Source organism: Micropterus salmoides, unplaced genomic scaffold (genome assembly GCF_014851395.1).
Source record: "Micropterus salmoides isolate LMB-PRFRI ecotype aquatic unplaced genomic scaffold, ASM1485139v1 Ms_hic_scaffold_16, whole genome shotgun sequence".
Lineage (NCBI taxonomy): Eukaryota > Metazoa > Chordata > Actinopteri > Centrarchiformes > Centrarchidae > Micropterus > Micropterus salmoides.
The window spans coordinates 19,345,337-19,361,360 of NW_024040707.1; the positions used below are offsets into that span (position 1 = coordinate 19,345,337).

The 16,024-nt window shown below is 42.3% G+C and overlaps 1 protein-coding gene and 1 long non-coding RNA gene across 2 annotated transcripts; one reads left to right on the plus strand and one right to left on the minus strand.

Moving 5' to 3' along the window:
- Positions 1-2,628: 2,628 nt before the first annotated feature.
- On the plus strand, positions 2,629-2,994 carry LOC119905364. Its single transcript, XR_005444810.1, has 3 exons — positions 2,629-2,765; positions 2,840-2,880; positions 2,975-2,994. It is a non-coding gene; the product is annotated as an uncharacterized LOC119905364 (long non-coding RNA).
- Positions 2,995-4,497: 1,503 nt separating this feature from the next.
- Positions 4,498-14,739, minus strand: inavaa (innate immunity activator a). The gene is given in 11 exon segments (XM_038723810.1): positions 4,498-5,259; positions 5,350-5,657; positions 5,660-6,036; positions 6,131-6,280; positions 8,261-8,486; positions 9,082-9,135; positions 9,243-9,477; positions 9,586-9,708; positions 9,848-9,981; positions 10,593-10,689; positions 14,675-14,739. Coding segments are annotated over 10 exon segments (1,764 nt in total). The 5' UTR covers positions 10,657-10,689; positions 14,675-14,739; the 3' UTR covers positions 4,498-5,166.
- Positions 14,740-16,024: the final 1,285 nt, after the last annotated feature.

Here is a 16,024-nt window from a genome sequence, read left to right on the forward strand (position 1 = left end):
GTTAATCTAAAGGTCTTAAATGTTTATATGGTGGTCCCTCTATGAACTTAATGCAGAATAATCCCTCAAATTGTAATTTGACAACCCTGGAGCCGGTTCTGGAGGGATTCAACCTGTGACTGTCTGACCCCCTCCTAATGGTCTAAGGTGTCTTACAGCAGGTCTAATTTTGGACTGATACTACTGAATACTATGATAAAGTTGATGTTATTGTGGGGGAACCCTGCTGATAATGAGATCCCCTGACTCAGCTGACCTGTTGAGGGGGCCTTTTCAAACTGTACAACACAGACAATGCAACACTGTTATACCTCACAGAATACTGTGGTGGTTTCAAATCAGTAAATAAAACTGTTAAATTGAATTTATGGTCAACACCCCCACCAGCAGGTATAGCTGCTATATATAAACCCAAAAATCAATTAAACTTTTAAATGTAGAAGTGCATGTGATTCGTCACTAGGGACAACACCGGCATTTATTTACTAAAGATAAAAGCACAGCAACAGGTACATCCATAGCGACCTGTGAGCCTCTTGGGCGGTCATCCCGCTCAGTTTGACTGTGGATCTCTTAATAGGATTATTTATTCTCAGTACAGGAGAAAGGCAGAGGGAGAAACAAACCAAACACGGACAGAACTTGTGATAATGTGTTTTTAGCAACAATGAGAAATCCACTGTTGACTGTGAAGAGCGATGAACAATATAATCTGTTTTTTACCTGAGTAAGACATTCGGATTATTCTTGTGACGACACAATGGACACTGAGGTGAGTGAAATAATCTTCCAGCTGTCCTACAAGATCCCGTTAAACACTTTGTATTGAATGATTGTGGAGTTCAGTGACACTGAGTGTTTCTGAACTCATTTCAGCCTGATGCAGAGACGAGTAGCTGCTGTCTTGCCACAATGCTGGGCAGTGAGGATAGCGAAGAAGGTAACAGTCACAAAAACGTTCACTGAAGAGTCCAGCAACCAGTATCATGTCTCTAAATTTAAACTGGGTTGTATCTTTACAACAGAATGCAGCCAAGAAGAGCTGCCAATCACAAGCTGGAACGAGCTGTCCATCATAGAGCGCGTGGGCCTCAACAGGTGACACGGTGTAGTATTTACCTGCTATACAATACAGAGTATATTTAAATAACATGATTTGTTTTGACTTTTCAGTAAGCTTTCAATCATCTTGTTTTCTGACAGTGTAGAGATGTCAGAGAAAGATTTGGAGGTAAGGTCGCCCACGTCTCATTCACCATGATATCTCACAGACTACATACAGTTTTTCCTCTTTGTATTGGCCCACATGAACATTTCTGTGTACTTGTATTATCTTATCATATATTACATGCATTATTTGCTCGTTATGCCTGTTGCATGTTGCTGTAAAGGATAGGCCCACAATTTTTCAAGTGGAACAGGTTTGCTTGTTGTAATCATTGCTCCTGTTCACACTGGCCAGCTAATATGAGTCTGCAGCAGTCTGAGTTAGAAAAACCACGCATATGTCACCCAAAGTTACAACTTTTAAAATGATTTTTGTTTTTTAAAGAGTGTAGTTTTTGTTTAGTTTATGCTGAATATCTAAATATCTAGGCAGCAGATGTAAATGTATTATTGTAGTTTGGTAAAATCTTGGACATTTACATGACTTACATGAATTCATGTGTCTTACAATATTCCCCTTCGGTTGAAGTTAAATGTTTTCAGGTTTTATTGTCATTTTAGCCACACGAAATACACTTACATGAAATATTGTTTCTCTTCAGCACCAGAGATTAAAACAAACATAAACATCTGAAATGTAAGGGAGCATTGAAAACCTGAGTGAAAGAATGATACTGTCCTTCCTCGCAGACGGCCTTCTCTCAGATCGCCCTGGCCTTCCGCTGTGATCAGTACACCCTGAAGCAGAGGCTGCAGGCGGAGGAGCACGCCCGCAACCTGGCTGAGGAGAACATCCAGCTGGAGCTCACCAGAGGCAGGGAGACCCTGGAGGTACAGTAAATGACATCTGAAATAAGCCTAAATGGCGCCGCCAGAGAGCAAGTGCACAGGTGTGTTTGTGTGTGTTTTCAGACACTGAAGGGCCTGTGTCTGGATAGCAAGCGCAGTAAGATCCTGCAGAGGCTGGAGCTGTCTCTGGACATCCTCGGTGGGACTGTGGAACGAATCTCCAACACAGCTGAGGTGCTCGGTGCTGTGCACCAGGTACACCGAGGCTCCTCTGCTCCTGTTTTATTTCTGGACGGCTCAGTAGATGGTGGACTGTTGTTTCCAACCTGTGGGTCAGGGCCCTAAAAAGGGTCCCAGAATAACTCTGAGGAGTCACAAAATGATTAAAGGGGTAACGAAAAATAACATTTTTTCTTTCTCTAGTTTCTGCTTTGTCGATGTGAAATACTTAATATTTTCATCTCTTTAAGCCTCAAACAATCTTAGGAGGATAAAAATCACTTTTTGGGTTGTACTGACCACCCTGAAATGTCCACACTGAGACGGTAACAAATAGGCCTGGTTTTATTTGAAGCAGACAAAAGCTAATTATTGATGCACATTAAAGCTAAAACAGTTTGCTCTTTTGTTATGGTTTGTATGGTACTTTTCGTGTCTTTCATAGGAGGCTCGCGTGAGTCGGGCGGTCGAGCTCATGGTGGCTCACGTGGAGAATCTTAGGAGACGACATGACAGAAGCGTGGCTGAGCTGGAGGAGGCCAAGAAGGTGATCCCGTGCAGAAACGTCGTCGACCCCAGAGCATCTCCAGGTCTCTGATTCGTGGTGTTTGTCTTGTTCTGCTGCCATGTGCAACATTTGACTCATCACCATGTCTTGTTCCAGAGCCAGAGGAAAGTGACAACAGAAGGAAAAGCTCTCAGCAGGTACACAGATAGTTACACATAATATGGGTACAACTACCTTTTCGTCACTTGAGTCTGCCTTTTATTTTGTATTCTTTAACTTTTTTCCCATTAGAACAGCAGTCGACGAAGGATCGGTGCATCAGTAATTCCCAGCCAAACCCAGGTAAGGAGGTGTCTTTAGTACTCTCTCCCCCTTTCTTTATAAATGTTATCATCCAGAAACCCAAATGAGTGTCTTCTTCTTTGTCTTTACAGGAGAAGATAAAGCGGGCCACTCATGGAGGATCCTCCAGCAAGAAGTCCTTCTGCACCTTCCCCTCCCTGAGCTTCGAGTCCAGCTTCTCTGCCCCGGCCAAGGACGACAGCTTCTCAGTGGATGCAAGGTCAACTAGAGGCTCAGTGTTCGCACTTTGTATCTGGACCACATGATCAGCAGGTGTGCATCACCTGATTTCCTTTTTTATTCTCTCTCTCTCTTTTTTATTAAAGGCCACTGGATCCAGATGAAACAGTGTCAGAAGCTTCAGCTGCTCAGCTTCCTCCGCAGCCCTCTCCCACGCCCAACCCAGAGTGCCTCCCTTCAGAACAACTGGCCACCAGAAAGATGCAAAGCAAAAAGTATGACTTGTATGATTAAAATATCTGGAACACCACACAATACAACAGCATATTATATTTATATATATTTCTACATTTGGCATTTGTTGTCATTTTATGCTGCCACATTGCATGACTTTGCAGTGTCTGTGACTGATAGGCCTACACCAGCAATTCAGAGAGCAAGTACTTTAAATAACAATAGAGCTTTTTGACTGCAGATTCTTTGACTTCTCATAGCAGGAAAAGCACACATGTAATGAATAACATGAATTAACCAGCCATCATTAATGTTATTAGTAATTGTGGGCTTGGAAACAAAGGGAACTGTGACTGAAAGATATTTAACAGGATATTTTCTTGACGCCAGTACAAACTGCACTCTCAGACGAATCCCCCATTTTTTCCGTGCTTTTGTGACTTTGCATTGATAGTGTCGACTGTCTCGTTGTTACAGTTTCCCTCTGGACGCTTTGCGACAGAGACACAAGGGCAATGCTCCGTTACCGAAGAAAAAAGCAGACATGGAGAAGAAGAGTAAGAATATTCACCGGCAGCTTTCTGTGGGCACGTGAGTCAACCTGTGTTTTTCAAAGCCTTTTGAGCCTCTGGTGATTTTTTTCCACCTCTGGACCAACACTGACTGGCTGCTCTCCTCAGGTACGGCTCTTCGCGGAGACAACGTCCTCAGCCTCACTGGTTGTGTCGCTGTCGCTGGGCGCTCATCTGCATGTACCTGTTTGTGCTTTTCTGTGTCATCACAGTGACATATCTTTTGTTGGAAGCTTTGTGATTGAGCACTTGAGCCATGAACTGGAATACACAGTTATCTGGACGTTAAATTCTGTGTATTGTAAACATCAAGTATGTAGACCAGCTGAAACGCCCGTGTCAGTCTGGAAAGCTCTTTGTATATAAATACAAAACATTTTGATGTAACATTTTTGGTTCATTCATCCATGTGTTTTGAAGTACTTTGTGTTGTTGTTTTTTAATCTGAGGAAATACCTCCACCTTCTAGATAACAATACCGCAAACTTTCAGTTGTAGTTTTTATTATAAATATACAAAAAATATCAAAACTGATACAATCACTTGATTAGTAACAAAACACCAAACTGCAGTGAAAACATTCATCAAACCACCATTAAAGGCATCAGTGATTAAATATTAAGAGTTAATAAAAATTAAAATGTTAATCTTACTTCATGTCAGACAAGTGTTAAATTGTAACTATACATATAAAATGCATTTTCAAAATTTTAATCTCTATGTTACAAGGTGGAAACTTTCAATACAGATAAATATAACATTGTAAGTTATATTAGGAACAGGGAAACCTATTTGAAAACTACTGTAGCTGAATTTTCTGTGCAAAATGTGTGCCAGCCACAAAGAAATTCTTGAAACCACAGCACGTGTGTTTTTTAAAATCTGTTTTTGTATGACGCTCAATTCACCTCAGATGTTTTAGAAACATCTATTAGAAAACAATTTAAAATAAATAAAAACTAGCTTAGCACCTTACATTTAGTTTTAAATTAAAAAGATGAGAGGGAAACATGCTCGCCAGGTTACCGATAGGTTTTCTGCACCATGTCAACATACAATCTCACAGAGAGTCCAAAACCTTAATAAATACAGAGATAAATAGAAAGGAATAACAAACATCCTACTGAACATACTACAGAGCAGTAGAGGTCTCAGCTACACCTGGCTCACGATTTCAGCATCCTCTGCGATGAACCATTGGACTGGAGTCCCGTCTGCTGCTCTCTGGAGGATCACATTACCTGAACCCTGTGGAAACAGTCATTAAATTAGTGTTCACCCAACGCATTCTGTACATAAATATATAATTTAGTGAGTTGTGTCATTCTCAGCACCAACCTGTTTAAATGGAGGCAGATGAGGTGAAGTGGGGCTCAGGGGGCTCTGGTGATCCACGCAGCTTGGCCGTAACTTCTGCAGCTGATTCCTCTGGTGCCAGGACTTCAGCTCCTCCGACACAATCTCCCTGGGCATCAGCCTGATGGCGTGGTTCGGGTACTCCTTCAGTGAGGGCGTTCGCACCAGCCTGGTGTAAGGTGGAGGGGGCTTGAGGATTCTGCTCGGGCACGATGCTCCCCCCTGCCATTGCCTTTGCTGCGGGCTGCGTGCCACATGAGGAGAGGACAGGAAGCGCTCTGCCATGTCCAGTCTTGTGGGGAGAGGGGGCCGTCTTCTGCTGCGGCCCTGACGTGGCTGGGGCTGGACTGACAATGGTTGGTGTTCTTGTGTGAGCTGGAGAAGCTGAGGTGGCCTTTCTTTTGTGCTCCAAAGTGTAATCCGTAAGGCGGCGGGCATAGCTTTGTGATCTCAGTGGGTCCGTCCCTGCCAGGAGAGCTAATATAGGAGGAAGACGAGTGCTCCGAGCTGCTGTCCTCAGAGCTGGACTGGTAAGAGCGCAGGGGAGAGTACTCTGGAGAACGCACCATGAAGTCAGCAAAGCAGCGCCGCTGGGGCAGCCTGGCCCGCCCTCGACTGTTCTCTGAGCTGAGGCGCTCGATGTCAGCAGATAGCTTACTTTTGGGGAGTCTGGGGAGACATATCATATGGAATTATTAAAAATATAGTGCACATGTTTTTATGCTCTGTTTGCATGACTAATGTATCAGACTTCACTGTGTACCTGAAGGACTGGGAGTACTGTCGGCGTACATGCAGCTCTGGGGTGGTGGGTGCGCTGGTGGAGTGGTTGTGACGCAGGGCAGAGTTCTTGATGAACTGGGAGAGAGGAATCCTGCAGCTCTCTGCAGACACCTGGGTTCCTGCTGGACTACTGCACACAACAAAAAGATAATTTGAGATATCCATCCGCTAGATGTTACCCTTACTGTACCTTATACTAACTACAGTGCCTTGCGAAAGTATTCGGCCCCCTTGAACTTTTCGACCTTTTGCCACATTTCAGGCTTCAAACATAAAGATATAAAACTGTAATTTTTTGTGAAGAATTATGAAGTGGAACGAAATTTATTGGATATTTATATACAAACCTTTTTAACAAATAAAAAACTGAAAAATTGGGCGTGCAAAATTATTCAGCCCCTTTACTTTCAGTGCAGCAAACTCTCTCCAGAAGTTCAGTGAGGATCTCTGAATGATCCAATGTTGACCTAAAGGACTAATGATGATAAATAGAATCCACCTGTGTGAAATCAAGTCTCCGTATAAATGCTCCTGCTCTGTGATAGTCTCAGAGGTCCGTTTAAAGCGCAGAGAGCATCATGAAGAACAAGGAACACACCAGGCAGGTCCGAGATACTGTTGTGGAGAAGTTTAAAGCCGGATTTGGATACAAAAAGATTTCCCAAGCTTTAAACATCCCAAGGAGCACTGTGCAAGCGATAATATTGAAATGGAAGGAGTATCAGACCACTGCAAATCTACGAAGACCCGGCCGTCCCTCTAAACTTTCAGCTCATACAAGGAGACTGATCAGAGATGCAGCCAAGAGGCCCATGATCACTCTGGATGAACTGCAGAGATCTACAGCTGAGGTGGGAGACTCTGTCCATAGGACAACAATCAGTCGTATACTGCACAAATCTGGCCTTTATGGAAGAGTGGCAAGAAGAAAGCCATTTCTTAAAGATATCCATAAAAATTCTCGTTTAAAGTTTGCCACAAGCCACCTGGGAGACACACCAAACATGTGGAAGAAGGTGCTCTGGTCAGATGAAACCAAAATCAAACTTTCTGGCAACAATGCAAAATGTTATGTTTGGCGTAAAGGCAACACAGCTCATCACCCTGAACACACCATCCCCACTGTCAAACATGGTGGTGGCAGCATCATGGTTTGGGCCTGCTTTTCTTCAGCAGGGACAGGGAAGATGGATGGAGCCAAATACAGGACCATTCCAAAACATAAAGCAAAATCTACACTGGAATGGTTCACAAATAAACATATCCAGGTGTTAGTATGGCCAAGTCAAAGTCCAGACCTGAATCAATCGAATCTGTGGAAAGAACTGAAAACTGCTGTTCACAAACGCTCTCCATCCAACCTCACTGAGCTCGAGCTGTTTTGCAAGGAGGAATGGGCAAAAATTTCAGTCTCTCGATGTGCAAAACTGATGGAGACGTACCCCAAGTGACTTACAGCTGTAATCGCAGCAAAAGGTGGCGCTACAAAGTACTAACTTAAGGGGGCTGAATAATTTTGCACGCCCAATTTTTCACTTTTTTATTTGTTCAAGTTTGAAATATCCAATAAATTTCGTTCCACTTCATAATTGTGTCCCACTTGTTGTTGATTCTTCACAAAAAATTACAGTTTTATATCTTTATGTTTGAAGCCTGTAATGTGGCAATAGGTCAAAGTTCAAGGGGGCCGAATACTTTGCCAAGGCACTGTATCATTTACACTTTATTAATGATTCAAGTTTTTGATATTATTTCATCCTCAAAAAGAGACACAAACCTCATTAGATTAATGGAAATAATGCCATTTTTAAAAAATGAGTCTAATTTCCACGTCACTGCTGGTGAGCCAGTGGCAGGAGTGCAGCGTTTTTGGACAATCAAGTCAACTTTACTACCGGTAAAAAATGCTGGTTAAAGTTTTAACTGTAACTGGTTTAGTCATGTTGATAGTGTAATATGTAAAATAGGAACAAATCTATTGTTATAAATAATTATTTGTTACATTTCAAATGTTATTTTCTGCAAAGTAAAACAGACACAAACTCTAATTTTACTCTAGTTCAGTACAGTTGCTTATTCAATGGGTTGTTATTACACTTCAGACTCCTACCTGGACCTGCTGTTGCAAGCAGAACGAGGCTTTGTCGCCTTCTGGTAAGGCTGATCCAGACTGGACTCCTTCCATGGAGAATTTTGGATGGGGGAGCGCTCGTGCTCCACACTGAGCTGGCTTGATGACTGCTGGGACGACTGAAGGGTCTCGGCCGACGGCTGCAGAGGGTCCAAGTAGGAGGTGCCCAACACTGGAGGAGAGGGGGGGCTGGACGAGTCCACATCTATGGATGATCACAGATAACATCAAGCAGTCGGTATGAGGCAGGACTGTCGAGTATGCTTTTGTTAGTACTGTATTTTTACTTTACTTGGCCATTTCCATTTTCTGCTGTTTTATACTTCTACACCACTACATTTCAGAGGCAAACTCCACTACAATTATTTACTGTATTCACTAGGTACATTGCAGGCTCAGATTAAAAATACAAAATAAAATCAACAAATACATCATGATGTATTTTTGTAGGTTAAGAAAAGACCTAAATTCACAAGCTACACAGCAGTATATAAAGTAATTTAAATTAGCCCAATCTTTACCAGCTGCAACATTAAAATGATATGCACATTAATGCATCAATACTTATTTAATATAGATTATTTTGAAATAGGCAATTCTGCATTGTGAGTACTTTTACTTTTGGCACTTTAAGTATATTTTGATGCATACTTTTACTAAAGTACTTCTTCCAGTTGATTCCACTGATTACAAACTTCTTTTCATGGTGTATCTAATCAAAGCCTGTTTGTAAGATAGGGGTGATAATCTTCAAAGCTTATACATATAAGCTTATATATATATGTGTGCTTCCCACTCACCATCATCCAGTGCCACCACATCAGACAGAGAGCTGTCATCAGACATGCAAAGATCTGCAAACAGAAAGGGAGCAACATTTTAAAAGCGTCCCTCAAACCCAAGGATGTGGTTATGAGTGCCATGCCCAGTTTGGCCTGAGGAGGGCAGCGTTGTCACTCACCTTTGTTTTGGCTGCTTGAGAGGGTGATGCACGGTGAGTTACACTCGCTCTTGATCCTGTGCTGGAACACAGCCTCCTGTAGTTCCTTCACTTTCTTCTCCTCCCTCTTGCACTGCTGCAGCCGGCTCTTCTTCTGTGGTTTACTGAGGTGGCCCTCCAGGGAGAGTTTCCGGGCCGCCTCATAAATCTGCCGCTGAAGAGCCAAGTCAGTTTCCAGCGCTTGCAACTCTGAATCCTACGACAAAGACATATTCAGTTTTTAGCTGATGAATTGTAGTTTCTTTTGTTTACTTTCTTTATTTCCCCAATGATAATAATAACAAACACTGATGGTGGCTCATACCTGTTTATCCAGATGGATCAGACCTTCGTCCAGCTTGAAGCAAGCTCCAATCCTCCTTCTGACCTGGGGTAGCTTCTCATCGGGCATCAGAGGATAGTCTGAGGGCAGTTTACCCGTCAGCTCCTGTGAATTAAAAATAAAAGTGTTGATTACACAAAAGGAAAACCCCTCATTTAGAGCTGTGACAAAGTTCCTTCTAACTTATCAAATCATAAAATGATACCTCGCAGTGTCTACATATTATCATCTAGAAGCAACTTACTGCCTCCCTGATGCAGAGCTTTCTGAGCTCCAGCAGGCAGAGCTCCAGGCGCTCCTCCAGAGACTGGTGCTTCAGCTTCAGGGCTCTGGTGTGCGTGGTCAGATCCTTCACCGGGGACGTGGGGCTGTCTGGACCTGCAGTCCACACACAGATAATCAGATCAGGTTTTCCTCATCAGGGTTTGTATCAGCCATAGACATAAAACAACTATTCACTATTTCTACTGTATATAAGGAATAGGAATAGGAATTCTTTCATCCCATATGGCATCCCATTTTATAAAACACACACACAAAATGCAGCACAATGGGGCAGCTGCTTATCAGCGCTGCAGCTGGCGCTTTATGGTATATTGTACAGTTTATTGCTGTATTGTTTCTTCTGCCCTTATGCTAACATTGGTTCTTATTAGTATTGAGTTAGTATTAATATACTATAAAAAATATTTATAATAAAGTGTATCAACATCTACAAAATCTGCAAACTAAAGTATTGCATTATTTGTGACGTTATTTCTTCACAATTATCCCTTAAATGTTTATGAATGTTAAAAGTGAGATAGGAATAATTGAGAATGTCATTTATTTCCAGACAAATAAATATAGTGTGACTTGAAACATTATTACACATATTTTCATATCATTACTAATAATGTGTTTTATATTGATTATGCAGCCCTAAGCTATACATGACATATGTTGAAATCAGATCCTGTATTTTTTGTATTTTGTCATGGTGTTCTTACCAGAGTGCAAGATAATCCCACTGTCTGTGTCACTGATCTCCTCTTTACTCTCCATGGCTGTCATCTTGACTATCTGTTATTAAGTTTTTAGAGAAACCTGTTGAAGTAAGCAGATATTGCACAGATTACTAAAAGTTAGATTGATCATGTGTAAGAATATATATTCTCCCGTTGTTTTCCTACCACATGGCTTCATTCATGCAAGCTCCTGCTGCTTTACTTAACAAAAGTGAATGACTGGCGAGTGTCCTTTCACACACTTATCCATGCAGCTCTCCTCCTCCATCTCTTTCTCCCTCCCAGTGCTCACTCACAAAAGAGGCAGACCCCAAAGGTTGACTCGGCACATGTGCGGGGGTTAATCCGAATCGTGGTGCCATGGTGACGGGGCGCGGTGTGGCTGGCTAGGGGAGTGTGTCGCCATGAGGCGTGTCAGAGGGCGTTTAAAGAGCCCGGACTACGAAAGAGAAAGCAGATGGCTGCAGGAATTACCCCACTCATGGACTGCACCTGTTACCCCCGTGCACCCCTCCCTCAGCTCCCATTCAACCAGTGTCCAGAAAACCCTCTGGGGTCTTTTGAAGTGGAAGAATGTCTCAATGATGGGCTTGTCCACGCAGCATCACATCATAAGTTCCCTGCTGACTCCTGTGCAACACTGCCCATTTCACTAACACACTTTCACAAACAGACGAGCACAATTCATGTTTATGGCTCGCCATCCCATTGTTACTGTCCACCGAACATCTGACTGACAATGAGCAAAAAAGATACGCGGAGAGGAACGACAGCAAGAAGAGGAAAACAACAACAGCAACAAATTGGAGATTTAGAGACAAGTCAAGGCTCTTAACACCCAGCCAGAAGGTCTGTGTGTGACTGTTTTGGTGAAATCGCCTTAGGATTTTATTCATTTTGTAGGTCAATCAATTTATTCTGGATCTCACATGTCTGCCACCACAGTAGACTTCTCTTAAAATAGGCCGGCAGATCACGAGAGACAATGTTAAAGGCACTAACATGATTAAAGGATATCATTAGCCGGTCTTCAATGCTGCACATTCATAAAATTATATTTCATGATCTTGATGATTCCTAGAGCAGCCTCTGTGTTAATATAATGTAATCAAAGCTCATATGATGAAGCAAATGATGTGTTGATAGTCAGGAATGATGGGGAGGAGAGGTGACATGAAAACAGACACCGCATGATTGAATGTGTATGCTATGCATAATCCTCAATCATGTCTCCTCCTCTGTGTTTAGAGATTGCTTATCGGGCCTTTTCCTGCAGGGACCAGGAAGCCCCAGAAGCCCATGTGGATGAAATCCTCCTCTAACAGGATATTATTGTGTATCCCATAGGCCTGACCCATTCACCACAGCAACTCATGTGAACTGACGCAGCCATGAGCAGCCGGTAGCACAATGAGGCACAGGCAGCTCGAGTCAGTAAAACAACACTGCAACAAAGGCCCTGTATCCACCGACCGGCCTCAATAATCTGCTGTGGGTGCAATATCTGCTGACAACTCTGCTTCAGGCCCCGCGCAGTGTCGTTGGGCCAATACTGAGACAAGGCTGCAGTGAGAGGTGGAAGAAAAGAACAGCGGTGGGGTTTTTTTACCACGCAAGGTCGGGGCCTGCTGTACTCTCAGACGCACGGCTCCACGCTGCAGCAACCTAAAACTAAAGACGTCAACAGGAATCCAGCCTGGTAATCAGAGACAGGCAGGGTAATGTGGGATTTACCCACTTACACCCCATAACTCTCTGAAGACTTTCACAAAAGTCTGTGGTCGGAGGTCTGGGCTGAGCGAGTGGGTGGGTGGGCGAGTTCGGGTGAAACGGCAGATCTAACTAAAAGTCTTATTGCCAAGAAGGTGTTGCCGTTTGTCATAGCTTTCATAAAAACTTGGGAGTCGTGTTGAAATTATACTCTCAGGGAGAGCCAGAAAACAATACTTTTCTTGATTGAGTGTAACAGGAATAGCAGTCCATTTCCTGCTGGGATAGCTGCTGATAGCACGGTCTCCACCCGGCAGAGTTGATTGATGTAGTCATAACATCTTGATTGCGGCGCATGTCATCACCGCTAATTGCGACTATCTAGGAATGCGTCAGGGACGGGAGCTGGTCATCCCACCCATCCTCGCTCACCAGACCGTTACAGTGCAACATCTACGGAAGTGGGTGTTTATGGCAAGGGATCATGATGTGGAGTCACTGTCTCCCAGACTTCCCCCCACCACCCTTTCCCATGAGCCCTTGGAGCTGCGATCTCCTGGAACGCCGCCACCAGCGCCTTGCTCATTACCACTGTGGTCGGCCCTGGAATTACCGATGGGGACCAGCCTCGCCGAGGAAACAGTGAGGGATGCCTGAAACCAGACCGAGGCCTGCTCGAACCCTGTAATTAAGATTCTCTACTGAATGCTGATACTATGGAAGAAACCAAATGACTTTACAGCATGCCTTATTTCAGAGTCTGATGAAAAGCCAAAATCCATTCAGCAAAATGGATCCACTCTGTACACAATATATGGGCTGCTGGAAGAAAAGCGCATCAATGTGGGGGAGCGGCAGGAAGAGGGAAAAAAATGAAGTGTTATGTTACAAAGCGCGTCACTGGAGTCAGATCTTTGTCTTAAGAAGAAGTGCTGAGTGTGGAAACTACACAGACTACAGCAAAATGCAGACGAGGCTTTGATAACATGGTTAGGAGAAGTCTGTATGAAAGACTCAAATGCTGTCAGCCTCTTTTCTTTGTCAGATCAACACTGTCAAGTAGTGCAGGGGTCTTTGTTTTCCAGCAGAAACAATGCAGGGGTAATAAGCACCACATCAGCCTGCTCTCAGTCACTGGAGGCCATATGCTGGCCAGACACACCAGCCCTGTCACAGCTCAATGACAACGTAAATACAGAGGGCAAGAAGAGATGCTCCATTGTTCTCCACAGGCTGAAGGGCTGGCCGGGGAGCAGGACACCTTGTCCCTCTGAGTCATCACTTCTGGTGCCCCTGAATGGACATTGATGGCCATCTAGGGCCACTGACAGGATGTGGTTACAGCTTTTCACCCACAAGTGCCCACTATTGACAAAAAGAACGGGGGGGGGGGACTCCAACAACATAGAGGTGTTGCTTTTAGCACCACAGTAGCACTGCATGTCTGTCAGCATGAGGACTGTAGGAGATTGTGTTTATTCTCCTGCCATGGGCACACAAACAACTGCCACCAACCAGCCCCACATCGTTTAGAGTTGTTTATCTGTGAAAGCAACCCCTGCATAATCATGGTACAATACTGAATAAACTGCAGACACTCAACACGGGTGTTTCATTCGTCATAACAGCTTAATCTGATAGTTGTAATACTGAAGGGTTTTAACTCTTCTATGTAACAGTTTTTTAATAGATATGGTATTTTGGTAAGAAGAAAAGCAGTGAAGGAAGAAGCACCTTTCAGATCCAAATTACTTTGCTAAATAAAAATGGCACTACCACACTATTAATACATTCCATTATAAGTCCAGCATTTAAAATGTTATAGAAGTAAAAGTACATATCAACAAGATCACAAGTAAATGCATCATATTTTCTTTATGTTTTGCATGAAAAATTGTAGTATGTTATGTAACTATAGCCAAATAATATAGTCAAATAAATACAGTGAAGTAAAAAGTACAATATTTCCCTGCTGAACTGAAGTGGTGTCCACGCAGAAAGCAGCAGAAAATACTTGAAATACTGAAGTTAATTTCATAATAATACCTCATGACTGTAGTCTAGTAAAGAATTTGAGTAAATGCACCTCGTTACTTAGTAAACACCAATCACAATGAACTTGTGCTTTGTAAGTGTTTCTCTTTTTAAGGATTACATGCAGCCCAAAAAGCACATTAAGTGAAACTAATTGATCTGGACCGATTCTCTAAAGTTTACCGACTTACAGAAGCATCCCTCACACACTTCATCTTAGCTTAATACTGGTTGTCCTAATGTCGCTGCTCCGTACCCGTCCGGTGGTTTAATTTTATATAATGTTGTTTACAGTACAAAAAATCTCGTGTGCCTCGTACCTTACCTCGTTGCGTGTTTTCTGCTCCTCTACAGCATCCTTTCAGGACTGCAGGAGTTGTTCAGACTTCCTCTGGTCAGATGTGAAAGTAACGCTTGGGACATCTGTTTCAGTCGACTCCACTTTTCGAGTGAGGGGGATTAACTTAATTGATTTTTTGCTAAAGTATTTCTATGCTAAGTCATTTCCTCTTACATTTGCTTTAAATACAGTTTTTCTCTGTGTATACTCTCTAAAATGTATTGTCTTCACTAAAATACGTTTTTAACCGGGAACGGTAAATATTAATGTGACCGGTGATCTCCCCGGACTATTTCAAATGGTTTGGTCCGACGCTGCTGACTTTTCAGACACTCTGTATTGACACAGCACGCGACTCGCTGAGGGGGCTTTTAATTTGCAACGAGGCACAAAAGGAGAATGGCCGGAGGAAGAGACAAGTTTTGGTAAAACCAAGGACAGCTGGCAAGTAAGTAAGTGGTGGTGCAGAACAAGACAACACTCTTCCTTCCGCCATGATGATGAAAAAGAGTAAAGTGTGATGTTTGAGCCAATTTACAGCACCCACTCATCCATTACCAACCAGCCAAGAATACATTAAACCCTAAAACACAGCTACATTGCAGACATATGTTGGCTACTTCTGATTAGCATACACAGAATGAGATTTATTTATTTGGTCTACTTGTGCTGAGGTGAATATTTTATGGTGAGGGATGTTTATTTTGATATTTTATTATTTTTGCTTACTTCTTAATTGTATAATGTGCAGTGGTGAAAAGTAAATACTCTGTTACAAGTAGAAGTCATGCATTTAAAGTACAGAAGTAAAAGTACAGAAGTGTTAGCATCAAAATATATACCAAAAGTAAAAGTTTAAAAAAATAATGCAGAAAAGCCCACTTCAGAATAATGTTTAATATATTGTTGGACTATGATTATAGACGCATTCACATGACTTTAATGATGCATCTGCATGCAAAGTGGGGTCAATTTCAATATATATATACATGCATATATTTATATATATATAATTATATATATATGCAATATATTACTTTGTATACTGGTGGAAATCTTGTGTATTTTCCCTTTGGAATCAAGCCTTATCAATAAAATATCAGAATATATTGATTATATTTTGTAGCATTATTCAGAATCTGGAAAACAACTAGTCATTTAAATTATAAAATTAATGTATACTATTTGCCTCTGAATTGTGAGTTAAAGTAAGTAGCATAAAAGGGAAATAATCAAATGAAGTACAAGTACCTGAAAACTTCTACTTAAGTAAAGTACTTGAGTTAATATACTTAGCTACTTTCCCCCACTGTACTCCACTACATTTATT